Source organism: Myripristis murdjan, chromosome 6 (genome assembly GCF_902150065.1).
Source record: "Myripristis murdjan chromosome 6, fMyrMur1.1, whole genome shotgun sequence".
Classification (NCBI taxonomy): Eukaryota; Metazoa; Chordata; class Actinopteri; order Holocentriformes; family Holocentridae; genus Myripristis; species Myripristis murdjan.
Genome location: NC_043985.1, coordinates 24,674,516 through 24,696,752, shown reverse-complemented (window position 1 = coordinate 24,696,752; position 22,237 = coordinate 24,674,516). Strand labels below are relative to the sequence as shown.

The 22,237-nt window shown below is 39.6% G+C and overlaps 1 protein-coding gene across 1 annotated transcript in view; it reads left to right on the top strand.

The window, feature by feature from the left end:
• lrrc4ca (leucine rich repeat containing 4C, genome duplicate a) overlaps nucleotides 1-16,113 on the top strand; it is a 56,387-nt gene extending 40,274 nt beyond the window's left edge. The window contains exon 3 of the mRNA XM_030052715.1: nucleotides 11,128-16,113. Within this exon, the coding sequence (XP_029908575.1) occupies nucleotides 11,179-13,122 (1,944 nt within the window). The 5' untranslated portion in view covers nucleotides 11,128-11,178 and the 3' untranslated portion in view covers nucleotides 13,123-16,113. The remainder of the gene's footprint in view (nucleotides 1-11,127) is intronic.
• Nucleotides 16,114-22,237: the final 6,124 nt, after the last annotated feature.

Here is a 22,237-nt window from a genome sequence, read left to right as displayed (position 1 = left end):
CCGAACCTGCAAAGCTGAGCGTTTCAAAGTGTGCATGGCACGGTAACTTCAGAGTGGTGGATGGAGGAGATACAGGAGATTTCAGGAAATGATATTAGAAATGCCTCGTCACCATACCTGACACACGAGAGTGCTGTCAGCCACGTTTGTCTGTGAACTAGCAGCTGTCTGTTGCTATGGAAACAGAAAAAGACAGGGCTTAGGTATGACATCAATCAAATTCACAGCCACTACAAATGAAATGAATAATTGCTGCAATTTGTTGCTTTATGGTAATTTCAGTTCCTCTGTGCTTGTTTTCATTGAGAACCGTTTACCCACCAGCCCCCCTCCTTCAAACACACACACACACACACTTCCACGCAGTAGAAATATGCATCCTCTGTATTCTCTTTACATTGTGAAATCATTACCCTGCCTTTTATCCTGTTTTACTCCAACATGCCGTTACCTTGAATACAGCTACTCTGGTTTATCTCCAGGCTGCTCTGCACAAACACGTTGTAATGCAGATGCAAAGTGATTCTTATTGCTGTCACATTCCACTGGTAATTATTGCACTTCCATACATACAGATGAGCTGTTACGCAGTATCACAGCCCATTTTTTTTTTTTTTTTAACAAATTATAGCTCAAGTTCCCCAATCATATTTCTTGTATTTTTTTCTCCTCTAAATTTGTAATATTTACATAAAATGACAGTTTAGCCAGTTTCACCACAGTAATTCCATAACTTCCAAGATTTAGGCAAAACTTTTGGTGGTGATGTATTGCACATCTCTGTGTGATTCGTTTGAGTAAACGGCCATATCGCTATCTGGTTGTTGGAGTATATGAACTTAGTCGCTGTCATAGCATTACTTAGCATAAAGATTAGCACTTTTTCTTTTTTAATATTTTCCAGTGTTGATATCTATATTTCACAGTTTTCATCTACAAAATTCTCATCAGTAGCGTAATAATCAGCAATCTGTTTTGCAGGTTACTGTTGGGCAACAATATGATATATTAGTCAACTCAGCCAATATGAACAGGAAAACAGAGTGAAAGATTTTAGTGTTAGACAGACAAAAAGAACCTTCCTCCTCTGCTCTGTTCTTTTCTTCACTCCTCAGTGGCCTATCAGCATTTGGGTGCTTAGGCTGTAATCTGGTAGGCAGTGAGTGTAAATCACTTACACAGTGTGTTAAGAAGAAAATCTTGAGTAGGTAGCTTTTGTGATCAGATAAACACTTGCATTGTATTCAATAAAAGGCACTGAGAAAAAAAAAAAAAAAAAAAAAACTAATCTTTTTATCAACCATAATATGCAGAGACTGTGTGCTATTCCTTTGAAATTTTTTTTCCACGTGTCTATAAAACATAGATGGGATTCTAATTCTGGGAATTAGAATTCTGGGATTCTAATTATCTATAATTATGTATAGAGCCCAAACGCAGAAGTATAGATTTCATAACTAAAAAGGTGACTTTTACTTTCTTTGTACTAGTTTTTGTTCAACCAGCTGCAGGAGTGGGAGTTGCTTCATGTTTATGAGTGAGTCACTATATGTAACTTACTAATATTTTTTTCCCCTAGTTTGCTGGCTAGTTCAGTGTTTTGTTAGATGAATAAAATTCATTTCACCATCTTGTTATGGATAAGGCAGACCGGCTGTAAGTAGAAGGATGTCGGGGTGTGGGCAGGCGAGCAGCTGTCACTCGGTCTCACTTGGCTGGTTCGCGCCAATCCAAAGTACTTGGCTTGTCTGTCTCACTTGGCTGGTTAAAACAAAAGACATTGAAAAAGTGTTACTGTATGTCCATCTTTAGCTTTTTCTTTCAACGTCCCTTTACACATTTTCACAGTGGCACTCATACCAAAGTGTTGACCTGCATCTCAAGCTGGGAAAAGTTTTAAAATGTCTCTGTGCATATTGTATAATGCATGCTGTACCTACAAAAGTATACACGCCATGTTCTAGAATACAAAAGAAAACTGTAACACCTGAAATAAGTACGGTAATCAGCATCTCCTTTAATCGATGTAACATTTTATCACATCACAAATTATTTAATCTAGCAGTCTCATTGAGATTTCTTGTTCAAGCGAGGCCTCACAACACACACACACACACACACACACACACACTTCATATTCACAAACAGTTCAGTCACACATTACAGCGAAAATTCAACAACACACAGGGTCTTACATTAGAAAAAACAATCAATCAAACAAGCATCATAGAAAATTTAAGATTTTATAAGATGCAAAGTATACAAGAAACCAAACTTGTCTCATTCAGAATTTATGTGAAAATATATTAAACACACACACACACGCACACGCACACACACACGCTCACACACACACACACACACACTTGTCCTAATTTGTGTAAAAATATTTTCAAAATCCCAATAGCTTATTGACTAAAGTCCAGGATAACACAATAAGACTAAGTGCCAAAAACCTAAAAACAGAACTACTAACAACATAAGACATAAGAACAGTGCAGCATTACAGAAAATAAAACCATAATTAAAAGGCTTTTCTAAAGAGAAGTTTTTAATAGGGATTTAAGCAAGGACTTCCAAATCATAATGGCTCTGACTGTGAAAGCCTGGTCATGTCTGGTTTTAAGCCTGGATCTTGGGACAAGTAGAAATCTACTGCTTTTACATCTCAGCTTATGTTCAGGCTCAGCCGCATACATGGTCAAAAGTTCTGGGATTTAAGCTGGAGTATACCCCGCTGAGCCGCAGGAACAATAAGATCTTAAAATAAATAATACCATTTACAGAAAGCTGGCGCAGAGAGCCTGAAATGGTCTCCCCTCCCAGTCTGGCTGCGGTATTTTGCATCACCTGCAGACAGTGGAGGAAGCTCTTGCATAGACGGATGTAGAGGAAGCTTCAGTAATGTAGATGTGATAAAACAGAGGCACAAATCGATATTATTCTGGCAAAGCTTTTTTTAGCCGTTTTTGTGCAAGTCAAAACTAAGGCCTGATTCAGACTATACACAGGTTTCTAGTTGTGTGCTTGATATAGACTGAAAGGTAATAAAGACCACCCAGAATGGTTTGATGGTAGTGGTGGGAAGAGGGTGCGTAAAGAAAAACCTTTATTTATTGCCATTCTGTTGGATCATGTGGGTTCATCAGTATATATAGCTGTGTGTCATCAGCGTAGCAATGCAAATGGATGTTATATTTGAGAATAATGTCACTGCGAGTTGGATTTCCTCTGACTGGTGGCACGACAACAGAGGATGGGACAAAAATATTTAGTGTGTCAAGAGCAGAGACTAAGGATACCCAGACAGCATTGAGTGTTTATGTTTATGGGTGGCAAGAGATCATCTGCAGATGCACTGACAGCTGCATTATTAATGGTTGGTGTGTTCTGTGGATCAGTGGATGAAGGAGCTTACAATGTACTTTTTTCCGAGATTGGCTCATGTCCAGTGTCATACTCCCCCTCTCCCCAGTCTTTCCCTGTTGCTTTATTATAGCAACAGGAAACAGGCACTATACTGTTTAATAAGGCTGGAATAAAAATAATAATTTGCCACCAGGGGTGCACAGCAGCAGGTAATTTACAAAAAAAAGTGTTTCAACATCCATTCAGGTATATTTGAATGCAGATGAACTCTGAAGCAAATTGTCTCTTTATGCATATTAACCTTACAGAACTATTTTGTAAAGCTGTCTGTTCTCACCCTTTTATATTAAGCTGACAAAAGCCAACCAAACATGTCAGTCAGTATGACTAATGACAGCCTAACATGTATGCAAAATCATAATCATAATATCATGTTTTCATTTACTGGTGAATTTCAAGGGTGAGCAAACTGCACATTCTTGATTAATTATTTACCACGTATGCATTAGAAGAAACACGCGCATGTGAAACATAGCACGTTGAGTCATTGCGAGTGACACTGTGTCACATCACAACACATCTGTCACAACAGCCACTGCAGGCCTAGAAGAGATTGTACTTATTTATTCATTTATTTATATATTTATTTATGTATTACCGCTGAACATTAAAGCGATCCCATTCTTCTTTAGGAACACAGTGCCATCTATGAGGCGTTTCGGTGAGCTTAGGGAAATGCATCACTGCAGCTGGTTGGTATGCATTGGTTTATTCAGCAGGGGCCTAATCTGTAGACACTGGCTCAAGGGTACAATGTTGTGCCCTGTCTTTTCACCAGTGAGATGCGTCTAATACCCAGTTTAAGATTAACAGTGTCAGACCACTGCATGTAAAATACGACCATGCTCATGATAACATCTCCAGTATATTAATCCAGTCTATTCATTGCATTGGTCATGGTTCACTCTGTGCATGTTTATGGTATACTCAAGGAGGATAGCGATGGGACGCAGAGCAAGAGGGAAAGGCTTGTGGTGCATCAAGCGTGGTGGGTATCCCTCCCACGTTGGAATCCATAAAGGATTCTGATTTATATTGGGAGCTGCTGCAAAACTGCTGGCAAGCCATTATCAAGAACTGACCTGATTTGATTTGTATCTCATTAATCTCTTTCTCGCTCTCTCTCTCTCTCTCTCCCTCGCTCCCTCTCCCTCCCTCTTAGAGCAACATACACACATACAAGTTTCATTATGTCAGTACCACCAGCCTCCGTCCTCTTCCACAACACTTCCCTCACCCTGCAGTCTCCCAGCATCCTTCACTTTCCGTGCCATTCGCATCACATGCCAAGCAGTGTCAAAACCCAGACCTCTGCCAATCAGTCTTCACAAAAAAGCTCATAATGACTGGGCGCTCATGCATTAACTGTGTGAAGAAAGCCTCAGCCGGTTCCGTCTCACTTTACTCGCTTTTCAACCACAGCCATGAATGTGTCTGTGATGAAGGGAGACAGCGAATGTTTGTTGGCCATGGAAAGAGAGGGGAAAAGGATTCGCTTAATGCCTCTCGCCCGGGGTAGAATCAGACACTCTCGTCTGTTTTATGTGTTTAGACACAACTGCTGTGAGTTGTGAGTGTGGTCACTGTGCTGTGTGTGTGCTGTGTGTGTGTGTGTGTGTGTGTGTGTGTGCACACGCATGAGTAGGTACTCTGGATGGCAAGGAGAGCTGAGCTTTGTCAGCACAGCAGCTTTTGTATTTGTGCAGTATTACTGTCTCTGCTGGGGGGATATTGATTTGTTGTGTCATGCAAAAAGATGAGCCGCGTGTTTCTATGGCGGCCAAAGTTTATTCCCATTGGTTAACTTCAGGTGATCTGATGGCCGCTCCTGTGTTTACTTTCTAAATAATGCACCCCAGGGAGAGCTGGTGGGATAAGATGGTTTGAAAGTAGTAAACAACGCCGGGTGATGTACACGGCACACTCATATAGAGAGAACTACATAAGTACAAACACACAAACACAAACATATATATAACTCACCGTGGAGAGATTTGTGATTATGCATTATCAGCTAGTTCAGTTATTGTTTGTTAGCCTTAAAAATAGATCAAACAGTTGCTCAAACGTTCCTTGTTGTTCTAACTTAAATCAGCCACTGAAGAACGCCTTGTATACCATTATGCAATTTCCCAAAAGAGATTTACTTGCTTTTGACTCTGGGCTAAATCAGTCATACATGTTTTCTAATGGACATCACAATGCATTAGTTTTGATGATGATGAGTTTGTAGACGGGGAGGCCAAACCTTTAATCCATGTATCGTCAAAGAAATCTTAGTATGACGCGTCAAGCTCATTCCATAATAATCTTACCTGTGATGTGTGCGTTCACTTTGTGCAACAACTAAAACAATGAGTCTGGTAAAGCCATTTTACAGTGCAGATAGATATAATTATGTAACTGTCCTAATGTATTCCTATTATTTAAATATGGCCCCACGGTGAGCAAGCTCTATTTTTAGATGTACCCTGTGAAACAGACAAAATAGATTTTTTTTTTTTTTTTGCAAATGCATAAAATAGAAGCTTCAAAAAAATATAGAAAGCAAAATAAAAACATTACAAGACCAATGAAAGGCCAAAAAAGTCAAATAAATAAATAAATAAATCATGCACTGTAATTTAAGTAATGAACAAATGGAATGGAGTTATAAAGCTTGTCTAATAGCTACATGAAACTGTTTAGCAATGCATTAATTTTTTTCCCACTCAATACAGTATGAGCCTTTTATATGGTACATAAAAATAATCATTCTCTTAAATGTAGCATTAAATGTTTTATTTTATTTTACATTGTTTTATTTTCCCCCTCACAGTCAGAGAATAATTAGAATAAATATATTTGTTAGTATGCAGCCTGATCTCATGGCAATTTGTAGGACAAAAAGTGGGTCACACATGTTAATCCTGTGTCTAAAAATGTTTAGCTCAGGTGGTCCAAAAGGTTAGGACCAAAGACAAGGTTCATGCTCAGAGGAACCCAGCGACTGGCCACACTCCAGTGAAGCTCTGATTCAGATTAGTGTGTTTACATGAACTTTTGATACCCTGCCACCGAGTATCCCAGTTGCCATGAATAAACAAAACAAAAAAAAAAAAACACCATCGCTCCTGTATGAACTTACTTTACTATGAGTGACATTTTGAGCATCATCTCTTATTTTTTCCTCATAGAGAGAAGAGAGTCAGCACCCTGTTCTGTCTCTTGGACAAGCTGTTTTTGTACCAGTATCACACTGACTGCAGGATGTACGAGTCTTTAGTGTTGCTGTTAATGAATAAAACAAAATGACCAGACTGTTCCTGTCCACAGAGAGAACGCTCTACTGTCATAAAACATCTGAGAAGGAGAGCTGCCAACCACTCATTTCCTTTTTTTAAACTAAGTAATAGTACATTACCTTTCAGAACATAATGTATTATCACAGCTGTAATCTGTGTGACACCTAACTCCTAAAAAAACTTGATGATACCCTATATTCAGAAATAACTGACCACAGAGTTTCTTCATTGACCAATCAGAATCAAATATTCAAAATAGGTGTCCTGACCTAAGTAGTCCTTTCCTGCACTCCTCCAACCTTAAATATTTTTTTCTTTCCTTCTTATTTTTTCTTAGAAATTGTAAAAGAGGAGATATTTTCATAAATTTGGCTTTGGAGGACTGTATTCACATAGCTTGCCTTTAATAAATGATAAAGTAGACTATGTAATTTTTTTATGCAAAGTATTATATGAACAAAATAATGTGTATTAGTCCTGTTTGAGTCATCACTATACTTTCAGCCTCATGCACAAAGGTTCCTCATCGACATTAACTACTTTACATTAAGCAGTGATAAACTCGGAGGAGATCTGACATTCAGATGTGAGACCTAACTAATTACAAGATTGCACTGATTAGAGCCGGTGCCACGGTGGTATCTTTTGACATGACGGGTCTAAACTGGCGTACTTTTAAACAGCTGTCTATTAAAATATATGTAAGTGTGGATTTTCTCCCTTTTGTTGGCTTTGGTTTGAAATGCTTCCATTTTGTGTACCAGAAATTAATTCACAAATGTTGCAGATCTTGCTCTTCAATTGTCTGCCGTCTTGCTAATCTCGGTCATGCTTTAGTACTTTCAGCCAGCCAAAGAGCCAGCTGGCAGTTCATAATCTGTTAGGACAAAAGTTTAAAAACGTATTCATTTCTTAATCGTATTTTCTTTATCTTTTTTTTTCATCTAATTCCCCTCACTTCACTAAATCCAATTTTGCTGCTTTCATTGTCAGGGAGAGGATGTATTGTTTTGCTTTGTAAATCAACTTCATATTCGCCGCTGTCATCCTGTACTGCTGATTCATTGTTTACCTCTTTTTCAAGGTTTGATCAGTTGAAAGGGAGGATGAGTAAATAGCAGAAGGAGATAGATTCCTGATCCGCAGGGTAGCTATTCACAAATCAAGCCTAAGGAATATCCAGCCTATTTTCTAGTTAGTCACATTATTCATGGAAACTCACCTTGAAAATGTATTGTTTTAGTCTGAAAATGACAAACCATGATGATTTCAGTGAAGTTTAATTTAGATAATTTCAGTTTGAAAATTCAATTGTGGCCGGGCTGGTAGAAAATGCAAGCAGAAAACTCATAATGTACCCTAAGTTGTTACCACGGTCAATTATTTTCCACACAGTCTTAATTCCTAACAAATTAAAACAGCCATAATGGAATGTGATTTTCAGCCTGGTGTGTGATCCCTGTCACATTTGCCTGGTCGCCAGCATGAAAACACGTTCTATCTCCACCCTCAGGCTTTGGGAGCTTGGAATTTGAATTTTGTAATTGAAGAGTTAATGGAGTCAGTAATCAAGCAATTAATCAGTAGTTACAGTAATGGCTTGCTCATTCTTAAGTGAAGAGGGCAGAGTTTTTGTTGCAGACAAGGCTGTATTGAATGCACAGAGGCACAAAACACTGCAACCCCCCACCCACCCCAAACAACATGCAGTGCTGGAGCTGGTGTCTTCGCTGAGCTCTGTGGGTTTGAGAGTTTCTCTCATCTTTCACATTAAAGCTTGTCAAGAAATTTTTCAAAATGGGGATTGCAAAATTGAAAAAAAAAAAAAAAAAAAAAAAAAAAAAAACTATAAGACAAAGGGAAGGTGCTCAGGTGATGAAAATGCAAATAAAGAGGTAGCTGCTGATAATGCAAGCATACATTAATTTACCTGGGCTTTACATTTTTTTTTTTTTAATTGAAGTGAATTTAACTTTATTTATTTATTTATTTTATTTATTTATTTTACTTATAATCTGCAATGATACTCTTCTTTGGACATTGCTGTCATTACCATCACATCATACATAAGCTGAAATACATCCATAACTGTGAGCACACATAATTACTATGATGAATGATTTTTTTTTTTTTTTTTTTTTTTTTTACTTTTACAACTGTTTATAATTTTGCAATGTTATATTTGTGTCAGTTTGTTTTCTGAGGTCACAACACTAACAATATTACTTTTAATTATGTAAATATGACAAATTCTACCTTTAATTCATCTCAGATTTCCCAAGCCCTTGCCTCTTCAAGCCCATATTGTTAAATAATTAACCATGAATTAACAGGCTCATTTGAGTGACGTTCAAAATTCTCTCAAGGACAAAGAATGAATCGATTTAGAATGACTAATGAATTTTGGTTGCTAATTCTGAAATCTAGTGCAACAAGACAGATCAGTGTTTAGCGCTTTTGTCTCCCAGCAAAAATAAATTGCGCTCCCAGTCCCAGCCCGCTCCATGTGGAATTTGCATGTCGTTCCCATGTTCCTCTGGGGGCTGTGGCTGCCTCCCACATTAAACAAACATGCGGGTCAGATAGGTGGGAGGCTTTAAAGTGACTATGTGAGTGTGCGTCATTGTCTTTCTGTGCTGGTCCTGTGACACTGCTTGCTTGCCTTGCACTCAATGTATGCTGGAACAGGTTCCACCTCCCCGTGACCCTGAAAAAAGAATAACCAAGAAAATGTATGCGCTTTGAGAAAACATAAACAGTGATTAAGGACTATAAATAAACTTGAACTCGAACTTGAACTCGTATGATTGAACTGGGGCAACTAACAACGAAACGGTGAATGCATACTGAGACTGACATTGCATCAGGACGCGGCCATTTTTAGCATTTTTTACCGGCTGCAAACTTGGAAACTATCCCTTCTTGACAGCTTGTTTATTTTGCTGCAGGTACATGATATACAGTCTAATACTCACCATACACTCTTCTGGAATTGATCAGAAGGCTCTCCATCTCCATCAGCTACAGGGATTTGAACTCATACGATAGTGCCCCATTTCACAATTTAGATTATTACAACTGACTTGATCATTATCTTGAAAATATGTACGTTCAGCCGTTCTCAGCATTAGCAGGTACTTATCAGTTTGACTACCAAAATCACACACACCTTTAACAGCTCTACATATTCTCCCCACAACACTGAAACCAATCGTGTTAGCATATTGGTAGTGCAAGAAATATTACCTCTCTGACAGCATCAGTGTTACCAGGGGAGGACAGGTGATTTGTATCAATATTTGAACCCCTCCATAAATTTAATCCTGCCACTGAGTCTTCTCCACTGTCCTTGTAAGAACTCCATCCAAAAGCTGGCTTCTTATTGAATTTAGAATGACACATCAGTAACTTATGATACGATACTGTATGATTACAGGAAGATAAGAAGAAGAAGAAGAAGAAGAAGAAGAATTGATGCCTCTATGAATTAATTTGTTTCAGGACTTTTTAATGTCTAGTCATTCTTGAAATTCACAATTTTTATTGTGTTGTGTATCTATTTTCAAACATGAAGCACAATGAGGAATAGTGTTACATTGTTTCATGTGTATCATGTGTACAGACTCGCGCATGAACAAATCGCCCTGTTTCATTTAGTATTGTTTCATATTCCAGTCACATATGTGTCTTTGAGCAACTGTGAGTTGTAATCAGAAGTTTCCAGATATCTTGACTCGATTGAAAGACTGGTGGGTGGCAAGCGTCCCCATTATTTATGTCCCCCCAGTCTCAAATATAAATCACACAAACACAGCAGTCATAGCTGCTTTTCTTGCTTCAGTTCCTCTTGCTGCAGAGATATAGCACAGAAGTTGGTGGCTACATTGCAGTTTTGTTTTATGTGGCTGAGATTGAGTGTGCAAGGAGGACACTGCACCCAGAAACAGGAATGGATATTAAAAACACCACCAAGGCTGTAATTGGTGTGTATATGTGTGTGCATGTGTGTACCTGCGTGTGTGTGTGTGTGTGTGTGTGTGTGTGTGTGTGTGTCTGTGCTTATTCATTGAATTTAGGTGGCAAATTATGCATTACTTAACCTTTATTGAACTTTTCTGGTCACAACAGACAAAGAGAGCTAAAGCAGATGTTTAAGCACAAACATTTAAATTACACACTCTGGCCAAGCACAGAGGTCAAGCACATTTAAGCACTCATTACTGAGTTCAACAAATTCAGGAACATGAGATGCTATAAATATCAGTTAAATATGCTTTGTCTTCTCAGAGTATTTTAACGATAATGACTTTTACAGAACTATTTTGATCTTAAAGTGTCGTAGGCACCATTAAACCTTTGCGCTCTCTGCAGTCTCTAACACACCTCTTTTTTCTGTTTTGTCTTTTCATTCCAGTGTGCCCAAATACTCTTTCCAAAGAGTGGAGGACCAGTCAATGAATTATGAATGTTAAACAAGATGACCTCCTCTCGGCAGCAGCAGACGATGAGAGGTCCTAGGTTGAACCGGGCCTTGTCCGACCCTTTGTTTGTGCTGCTCCTGGCCCTCCAGCTGCTGGTGGTGGCAGGGCTGGTGCGCGCTCAGACGTGCCCCTCTGTCTGCTCCTGTAGTAACCAGTTCAGTAAGGTCATTTGCACCCGCCGGGGCCTGCGTGATGTCCCAGATGGAATTTCCACCAACACACGCTACCTGAATCTACAAGAAAATCTTATTCAGGTCATTAAGGTGGACAGCTTCAAGCACCTGAGACATCTGGAGATTTTGCAGCTGAGTAAAAACCACATCCGCAACATTGAGCTAGGGGCATTCAATGGACTGGCGAGCCTCAATACCTTGGAGCTTTTTGATAACCGCCTCACCACCATCCCTAACGGGGCATTTGAGTACCTCTCTAAACTGAAGGAGCTGTGGCTGAGGAATAACCCCATTGAAAGTATTCCTTCCTATGCTTTCAACAGAGTACCCTCATTACGGAGGTTGGACCTTGGGGAGCTCAAACGCCTCTCCTACATATCTGAGGGGGCCTTTGAAGGGCTGAGCAATCTGCGCTACTTAAATCTGGGCATGTGCAATCTGAAGGAAATCCCCAACCTTATCCCCTTGGTGAAGCTGGATGAACTGGAAATGTCTGGGAACCAGCTATCTGTCATCCGGCCTGGCTCATTCAAAGGGCTCATCCACTTGCAGAAGTTATGGATGATGCATGCCCAGATACAGACCATAGAGAGGAACTCCTTTGATGACCTGCAGTCACTAGTGGAGCTCAATCTGGCCCACAACAATCTCACCCTATTGCCCCACGATCTCTTCACTCCCTTACATCACTTGGAGAGGGTGCACTTACACCACAACCCATGGAATTGTAATTGTGACATCCTCTGGCTAAGCTGGTGGCTGAAGGAGATGGTGCCAGCCAACACCAGCTGCTGTGCCCGCTGCAGCTCACCAGCTAGTCATAAGGGGCGCTACATTGGTGAGCTGGATCAGAACTACTTTCACTGTTATGCTCCTGTTATTGTGGAGCCTCCGGCAGACCTAAATGTGACCGAGGGGAGTGCTGCAGAGTTGAAATGCAGGGCCAGCTCCCTTACCTCGGTGAGTTGGATTACACCTAATGGTTCCATCATGACACATGGTGCGTACAAGGTCAGAATCTCTGTGCTGAATGATGGCACTCTGAACTTCACCAATGTTACCATGCAGGACACAGGTACTTATACCTGCATGGTGAGTAATTCTGCAGGCAACACCACGGCATCTGCCACGCTCAATGTGTCCTCTACAGAGAACAGCAGTTTCAGCTACTTTACCACAGTGACAGTGGAGACCATAGAAACACCACATAATGAGGGCTTCACCACTGTGCAGCAGAAGGTGGGTCCCACCCCCTCTGCTGGCTCATGGGAGTCTGTTTCACCCACCTCAACAACTACCACCACAGTCCGGACCCCACTCTCCACGCGAGCCACAGAGAAGACTTACACCATCCCTGTCACAGAGCTGGGTGGAGAGGGCTCCCTCAACGGCTTGGACGAGGTAATGAAGACTACCAAGATCATTATCGGCTGCTTTGTGGCAATCACCCTCATGGCAGCTGTCATGCTGATCATCTTCTACAAGATGCGCAAACAACACCACCAGCAGAACCACCACGCACCCACACGCACCATCGAGATCATCAATGTGGATGAGGACTGTGTAACGGGAGGGCCAGGCATGGAGGGCCACCTGACTCTGCCCCCACTGGAGCATGAGCACCTCAACCACTATAATACCTATAAGACTGCATACAACCACGCCTCCACTATCAACTCCATACACAGCTCAGCGCACGAACCTTTGTTAATCCGGGCCAGCTCAAAAGACAATGTACAAGAGACCCAGATCTAATACTTTTTTCATAATGAGACATTATAAAGCTGAAGAAATTACCTAAGGACATTAGTGACGGTTTGTTTGTGAGGACAATGGCTGAGTCATAGTGGAGCAAACGTGTGGTTGGGTAATCAGTGGTTGGGGATGTTTCTTCAATGACTTTGGGAACTAGGGTATGTCTACTGTTTCAAAAAGTGTCTTTACAAAACAGAAGTTATTTATTTAAGAAAAAAAACTATTGTGGTTAAATCAAGAAAAAACTGTATTCTGCAATTATTTTTTCAGCACTTAATTCATTGTTTTTTTTTCTCTTCCTTTGACAGGATTGGTTTACTAATATGCTTTCAAACTCTGTGTGAACACATCTGTCAAAGAAAAACTCCTGAAGCAAATTATTTTTAATGGTATATGGCAGATTCCAGCCGTTATGAAGTAGTAACCTTGTTTTCCCCGTGTATCAAAGAAATCGAGAGCACATTAGTGATTTTCTCCAGCCATTAATTAATTGATGAAACTTTTGTGACCTTCTGTAATTGAGATGAATTAAAAGCTTGTTCATTATCTGGGAATGAGCGACAGAACTGTCAGTGATGAAATTTGATAATAATTCCATTTTTTTTGTTTTATTAAATCTGTCACACACGCATTGAAGACAGATGCATCCTTGGCTCTGCCGTCAATAGACCATGGAACCTACATGAGGGGAATATGTTAATGTTGTATAAATGAAGGCCAACTATTAGAGCTATGTATTAGTTAATTTAAGTTCTATTGAGTGTCTATGAAAGGAAATAATGTCTCTCTTTTCCTATTCCCCATCCATCATATCAGTTTATCCTTAATCTCCAACAAGTTTTGATTCAGTTTTCAGCTTCATAGAGATGTCCTGAAATGATTATAAAGAAGATGTCATTTATCCACATTCAGATTTGATTATTATGATATTATGATATCATTATGATATGGGAGCAACAGTACTGGCTACAATAGAATCACCAGGGACTGCAGTGGGAAAATTGGTGGTGATGAGGGGTGGGGAGTTAATGTGGAGACCAGAGGGCTATAAAGAACTAAAGTCTTCTGAGCTTTAGATGTTCCTCACATTTGGCAAAATTACCAATTTCCATTGCCTAAATATGTTTTCCATGTATCATGGAGTAACCTGTACCTTTAAAGGGTGCTTTTGCACTGGTGCACATGAAGATGTCTGGTATGAAGCCACCTTTTTTCATGTTGTTACCCCTTACCTCATCTACAGCACTGCAGCACTGGGTGCAGTCAGAGGCAGACTGATGAGCTGAAGAAAGAGCTTAAACCCTTTATACAGCTGTCTGAGCACATTGTCTGTCATCTGCGTGCCACATTCACACTTGGGCAGTGCATGGCAGCCCCAGATTCACACCATGCCCCCTGCCAACCACAGGACTTGGCCCAGACAAGAGAGTGCCAAGGCTTTATGCTGTGAGAGGCTTTAGGGGTGAGTGTGTGGGACTGGGCATCAACCAGATGTTCAGGTTGCACCTGCATCTCTCCATCTCCCATAGCCACAACACAATTTCCATTTTAATTGATGTGCCCATGGGCTTTGGATGGACACAGCTTTGCAGGCACCCACACCCTGGAAACCATTTCAAAGTCCCCACAGTGAAAAATGTCACCATAAATACAGAGGTTAGGCAAGTGTCTGTCAGATCTAAGGTTTAAAGAGATGCCCCTGGTGTTTCTTTGGAGATTAACTGCAGGTTGTTGTTTTTTTTTTCTTCCTCTTACCCATGAATCCCTACATAGAGAAACATATATAAAAAGGTCATGCCACTGTCCTGCTTAATTCAGTTTTGCCTTCATTACACAGAACAGAAAATATCTTGTATGCATTTGATTAAAAAGTATACAGAGGATAGATCTTCACAAAAAAAAGTACTGTGAAAGATATGGTGTCAAAAACTCACTATAGAGTCACTATGGTTACCACTGACTTTAACCTGACCCATACTTGATGCGTACCGCTTCTCAAGTCATGTAAAAAAATAGACATAGCTCTTTGTCTCAATGTGATGACTAGAGTATGAAAGGGGAATGAAATACAACCGGGCTAATTATTGAAGAGAGAAAATTGATTACCCACTGGATTATGACTGTGGTACCCTCTGAACACTATTCATCCTATAATTGCACTTCTGTGGAGTTTGGCACATTTGTAAACCATATAATGACATGGGTGTGTGTCATTTAGTCTGTGTTTGAGTTTGTAGTGGTGGGATGTGGATCAAAGTTCTACTCAGTTAAAACAACAGAGTGTGACCATCTTCCCTTTTTGCCTTTAGTTTGAGGTAAATCATCTGGAAATTTTTAATGGTAACATTTGTTGCATTTTAGTCAAGCTGTCTCATGTATGTAAGATATCTAAATATTTTTGGTCAGTATTCTTTTTTTTCCACATTATTTTCTTTTTGATTTCTCTGAGAGGGAATGCTGTTCTAGTGGTAGATTTCTATAAAAATACATTTTGAGAATAAAACAAAACAAAAACAAAAACTTTTTAAATTTTGATTTTACATGTGCCAACAACCTGTTCTAAAAGTGAAAAAGAGGAACATGCTGTAAAAGAATAAGAAATTGATTTTCATGTAAGCATTCTTTCATGACCTTTAAAAGATATGAAGATCGATTATAGAAACCAGAGTTTGTAGTTCATACACAAAATATGGTTAAAATAAACTATTGTTGTTTTTCTGTATTGTCTGATTGTTATTTCCATCCAGTGCCTCAAAAGGATTGATAGAAATATAGATATTGGGAGACGCTTAAAAATTCAATATATGATTACAGACTGTGTACTATGTTATGATGTTATACTATTATTTGATTATTATTTCCCCATTTTTTCACTTGTGCCATATTTCGCAGTTACAAATTAACAGGAAAAAGTGATTCCGTACAACATGTAATGGTAATATGCAATGACCTGTAAATTTTCTGTAATGCCACTGTTGATCAGAATTACTGTCCCACATCTTTTGCGATTATTGTTTATTTCTGTAGTAAATTTAATGACAAATTTATTAATGATGGTTGTTTTTGCTCACCAGTCCGTTTGCATCATCCATAATACTGAAATCAATAAAATAATAAAGAAAGAAAGACAGACAGACATAACGCTGCAAATGCAATCAGGGGGAAAAAATCATAATAATTTGACTTCTTTTCAACCTGGACCTTATTTTTTCAATTTTTTGCCATCATGACAATAGATTTTGTTTAAAATTGTATCACCTATTTCACTGTAGAGACTTCATAACCTCCAGGTTGCTCCAAGTGTTTCTATTCAGTACAAAGCATGCACGTAATCTTTGACATCTCAATTGAAAAAGCGATTAAAACATGTCCTTCAAACACAGAAACGCTCACACAGAAATGAAATCTTCCCACATCCCTGTTCAATAATCCACTGCAGGAAAGCTGACTAGATTGCTCTGTTATGTCACTACAAATAGAACGGGCTCACTGGCAAGTGCACATGTACCATGAATGCTCTCTAAACATGGACTGCCAGCTATTCACATGACCCTCCAAGTGTTGCTACGCAAGTCAGTCATGCAAGGTTTTCTGGAACGCTGCGACTCTCCCACATCTGCCGCCTAGCTCTAGTAGAAGAGCGTCATTATTGGTGATCAAGTGTATGAAAAATAACAGTTCAGTATGTTGTAGTTTGAGTTTAAATTCATCACTGTTGAAAAAATGAGTTGCATGCAGCAGAGAAGAATGTATCAAATGGACTATTATAGTTTAAATGTCAAGTGTAGTTTCCATCACTCAATATATAATCTTGAGTTTGAGTGTGAGAATGCAAGGTTTAACCGCATTTTGGATTTACCAGTTTACCTTGTGTGGTTGTACTGGGCAGCAAGAAATGTTTAACACAACCATCATGATGGGAAAAACTCGGAAAATAAGCCCCACATCAAAAAAAGGATCGGAAACAAAATGCTAATCAGTATATTTAGCAAGTTATAATGCAAGCAAACAAATTTGTCTTGATAACATACCATAATTACTGTGATTCAGGAGCTCACATTCAATGCAAGGGTGCAATGCAAAACACTGGATGTGTCTCTCCACATATTCATATCCATATACATGTATATATAGATTCAGCATTCTGTCATTTTGTACATTCAGGCAGCGTAGCATACACAGCATGACTAAGGGTGGTGTGGGAACAGGACATACAGGCAAATAGGAGGTGTACCATGAGATAATTAAGCTGAATTGATGAAAAGATGAATCAGGTAATACAGATTGCAAAATATAATTATTATTGTTCAAACATTATTAAAGAGCTGAGAAAGTCTGTTAAAGATTTAGCATCTGAATGGTTTGACTGCTGCACGCACAGCTTCAGGATGTAAAAGAGATTTGATTTTCACCTTTTAAATTTCAGATGATTTAGGTGGTAACTACACATTGCATTACAAATGAATAATTAATAACATATGATGTCATGCACGGACAGTTTTGTTTTGTTTAATTATTATTACACTTGCCTCCATCTGCATACAGAGCAGTGCTGGAGCTGCCGCGAATCTTGATATAACAAGTGATATGAATAATGACAGTACTTAGTAATACACTGTGGATCTTGATCAATGCCTCGGAAGCTATTACATGCATTTTCAAATAGCCATAAAATACTCCAACTATTTATTTATGTCTTCAAATGGCTTAATAATAAAAGGAAAACACTATTAATGTTTAATTTATACAACAGAAAATGGTGAACAGCTGAAAACGATGACTACACGCTATGGATTTCCCTCGAAAATGTTTGCTTATGGCCATAAATAAAGATTTAAACAGAGAAATTCTTAAAATAAGCTACAACCTTCATCATGGAAATGTTGCTGTTTGAGCTCGGGAGGAATGTCCACGCAGCACATTGTGGTGCTAGGTGCCTTACTAAGCCATTTGCCTCAGGTTAAGAACACAGCATGCAGAGGTTTTAAAGTGTCTGTTTCTGTACACATAGCTTTATCTTTAGAAGGAGAAGAGGAGGATGAAGAAGCATAAGAACCAGAAGAAGCAGCAGAAGAAGAAAATGTGCAAAAGCAATTTGTTTGGATGCCACTAATCTACAAGAATAAGAGGTCAATCAAACAATCTACCAGCCAACCAGTCAATCAATCAGTCACTACACAGATACATAATGATATTGAATAATGTCAATAGTCATTTTGCTCCGAAACGTGATGCCGTTTCAATTTAAAATCAGTTTACAATCATCCTGAAGGCATGCTGAAGGTTCATTATCAGTTTGTATTCCACCTTTCATCATTCATTTACATTTTGGGGACAGCATGTTGCACACTTCTGTGCTGGGCTCATTATCCGCACACATCCAGTCATTATCCTACTCCGTTTAAAAACCATGTCTATCAGTAAAATGTCACGCCGCAAATTTCCGCACAAGACAAACAAGCTGATTACAATATTTCTGGTGTGATATTCCTCCACTGTCAACCTCCACTGACCCGTCATCCTGCTCAGTCACTTGCCGCGTAAACTGAGGTTGTGACTGTCATGTAAACGTGTCATTTCACAAAGTGTTAACACACATCACAGACGAAAGAAAGCCATTTTTTACGTTAAAGATAGGCTTGATTTATTTGGTGTGAATCTACTGTGGTGTGAAAATGAAAAATCATGGAAAAGGTGAGAGCTAGAGAAAGAGAGAATACTTAGGATTTTTTCTGGTCATCATTAAGGGTACCAATCATAATTTTATTAGTCAACACCAAATGTGTATTTGCACAATAAAATAGAAAATAATTAACACTCGAGAAGAGCTGAACTGCCTCAAATGAACGAGGTTACTGAGAACATTTATGGTTTTCAGTCAAACCTGACCTCCAATTAAAAAAAAAAAAAAAAAAAAAAAAAAAAAAAAAAAGCAGCCATGTTGAGCTAGATTAGGAGGCAGTAATAGGAGCAACAGCATTAAGAGCGCTTAGTACATCTACTTGTAATTCCACTTCAGCCATCGTGCATTAAGGATACACAGCACTGCAGTTAGCAGTTTCAGGTAAAAGCACTGATTATGAGCAGTAATTATATCACAACATTTCCCGAGCAAAAGCCATGAAACTTGCACATTCTTCAGTTTCATGAAGGCACCCACTTAACCAACACTTCTCAAAACAATCAATTGTTACTAATTTATTCTTTAACTCTACAAAGCGAGCTATTTTCACTTCTTTGTCAACTTTAAATAAGGATTAGGGTTGAAGCACAGATGAAAACTGAAACCCTACTTACCTACATTTACAGATGAAATTGTTTGGTTTATTTTTCACAGATTACAGGATCAGTTATCCTATTATTTGCAACATAAAACAAGAGGTATTAATGTTATCTTGGAGGTTTCTGAAGGTAGCTTGCATGATAATTCAACAGAAGAATAGATTCAACAAAAGCAAAAACCCTGCAACTTATTTAGTTTTTGGGCTACTGTTAAAATAGTAAAAATATCTCTACAATAGCAGTAAAATGAGTGAAAATGGTAAACAATTCTTTCACTTAAAATGATGGCTAATGTGTTGCATGCTAAAAAATAAATAAATAAAGAAAGAAAGAAAGAAAATACCAACCTGCAGTCAAGTACCTTTGTGCAAACACTATAATTAAGCAAAGAGACGATATTGTGTTTTATAGTGAATAACGTAACGGCTGTGATTTGCTTGCAGGTACATAACACACATGCGGGCCTTGAGTGTAGTGCAGAGCAGGCAAAGGTACACAAAGTGGTGATTGATTTTTTTTTTAATTATACTCAGCAAAAAAGTAAGAAAGCCCAGCCCAACTGGAAACTTTATGAGTGGTAACGTTTGCCTTGTTTTCATTTTCTTCCTCCAAATCAAAAGTTATATTTCGAAACAGATCAGTTTATAGCCACACAGATGATGTTGTTTCAGTTAGCTCTAGTTTAACAGAAGTGGAGTTACCTGCAGCTTTTAGTTTGACACCTATTGCAGCAGAAGTACACAGATGAAGTGATGTTACTGTAAATAACACATGGCTCTCGACCAATCAGGTCACCTGAACAGAAACATGTTTTCAGTATATGTAGGTGACTTCTTCTGCTGCCAGTAACTAGGCCTACTTTCCCTAGAGGAGAACTGCTACACTGTGTTTTAAGCAGATGCCAGTTTGAGCAAAGCAAATAATGCATTAACATACAACTACTAGTTACTGCAATCAGCCTGCTGGCTACTTACCTAGTTCTTAATGCTACAACTAGCTGTTTGTTTAGGTTATCAACAGTGTATCGAAGCACAAAATAAACACACAATTCCATGACAATTGGGGCTCTAGTTTCCCGGCGCAGCGCGGGGTGGCGCAGTGAGGCGAACCCCGCGCAGAGCTAGTTTCGACCGGCGAAACGGCAGAGGCGGACAGTCTCCAAGTTTCGCAGGCGGAGGTTCGCCGAGATGGGAGTGCCGGCGCAGCGGGGGGAGGTGCCGACAGATTCGGCTTGGCGCAGTGACAGTTTCGTGCCAAAAGGCTTCGCCGAGGTGCGCCAAAAGCTCGCCATCTGAAACCACATCTACTTTCAGCGCAAGGCGGAGCGGAGCCGGCGCAGTGGAAGTTTGGCTGCCTGGCACACATCACCAAAACCTCACGATCAGCACAAACGGTGCCAATCTTCTTTGATCTGACATCAGCTGTGACGGGACAGTTGATATGGAGATATATGTATGTGCTGATTGTGATCGTAGCATTGAATAGTGTTTTTTCGGTATTTATTGCATCGTTCATGTGCCTTACATTCCGGAAGCCTGCCTGTGAGGTTTTGGTGACGTGTCCGCACTGCTCGCCGGTCTCTGCTCCGCGCCTGTCTCCTGAGCTCCGCTCCGCCTGCGGCAGTAGACCTCCATGTCAGCTGTGTAAACTTTCATTACGCCTTCACGCAGCGCATTTTAAAGGCAAGGACAGGGGCTCATTTGATTGGTTAAATGTGAATCGGCTGTGTCAAACCCACTCCACGCCTTCTCTCCTCCCTTGCGCCGGTAGGAGGGACGGCGGAGTACTTGCGCCACCGAGAACGGCGTGCCAAACTTGGAAAATCCGCCTGGCCACACCCAGTTGGCGAAGCGCATCTGCGCTACGCCCCCGCCTCGCCTGGTCTGCGAAACTAGAGCCCAAGGTCTTACTCATTTGATCTGTTGCTGTTTTTATTCAAAGTGTAGGTAGGTTTTGCCATAGGTATAGGTTTGCCATGCTATATCTGTGTGTTTTAAAATGAGACCTAGCTTTTACCTCAACTTGCCTCTGTTTTTCTCTCAGTCCCCTCAAACTGACGATTGTGCATGTCATTTCCACATCCAAACGCTGTATCCAACTCTGGATGTTTTGTTTGGGTTTGGGTTTGGGCCGTGTCGGCGCAGAGATGAACCCTTTCTGTAACTTCACATGTCAGTGACTGCTTAGAGAGTTGCATAGCTTGAGCTTTTCACTGGGCAGCTCGGGCTGTGTAAGCTAGCAACATTATAGATGGCCCAGAGGCCAGATGACAGACAAAGTAGCCAACTTCAACGTAAAATAGACTTCATCCAAAGTGGAGTCTGGCAGCTTTTTCTTACCTGAGGTAATTAGTTAGTTAGATTTATTTATCAAAATATCAATATTTTAATAAAACATATTTACACTATGTGGACAAAAGTATTAGGACACACCTCTTAATCACTGAATTCAGGTATTCCATTCAGTCCCGTTGCTACAGGTGTATAAACAGGGGCGCCACCAGGAATTTTGGGCCCCATGAAAAAAAAAAAAAAAAAAAAAAAAAAAAAAATATATATATATATATATATATATATATATATATATATATATATATATTTACTCGATGATGGTTTAATAATTTTATATTAGTTTTTACCTATTTTTTGGGGCCCCTGTCAGGCAAGGGCCCTTGGAATTGTCCTAACTTTTCCCCCATTTACGGCGCCCCTGTGTATAAATTCAAGCAGCTAGCCATGCAGTCTGCCTTTACAGACATTTGTGAAAGAATGATTTGTGGTGCTGTAATAGTAATGTAATAGGATGTCACCGTTGTAACAAGTCAGTTTGTGAA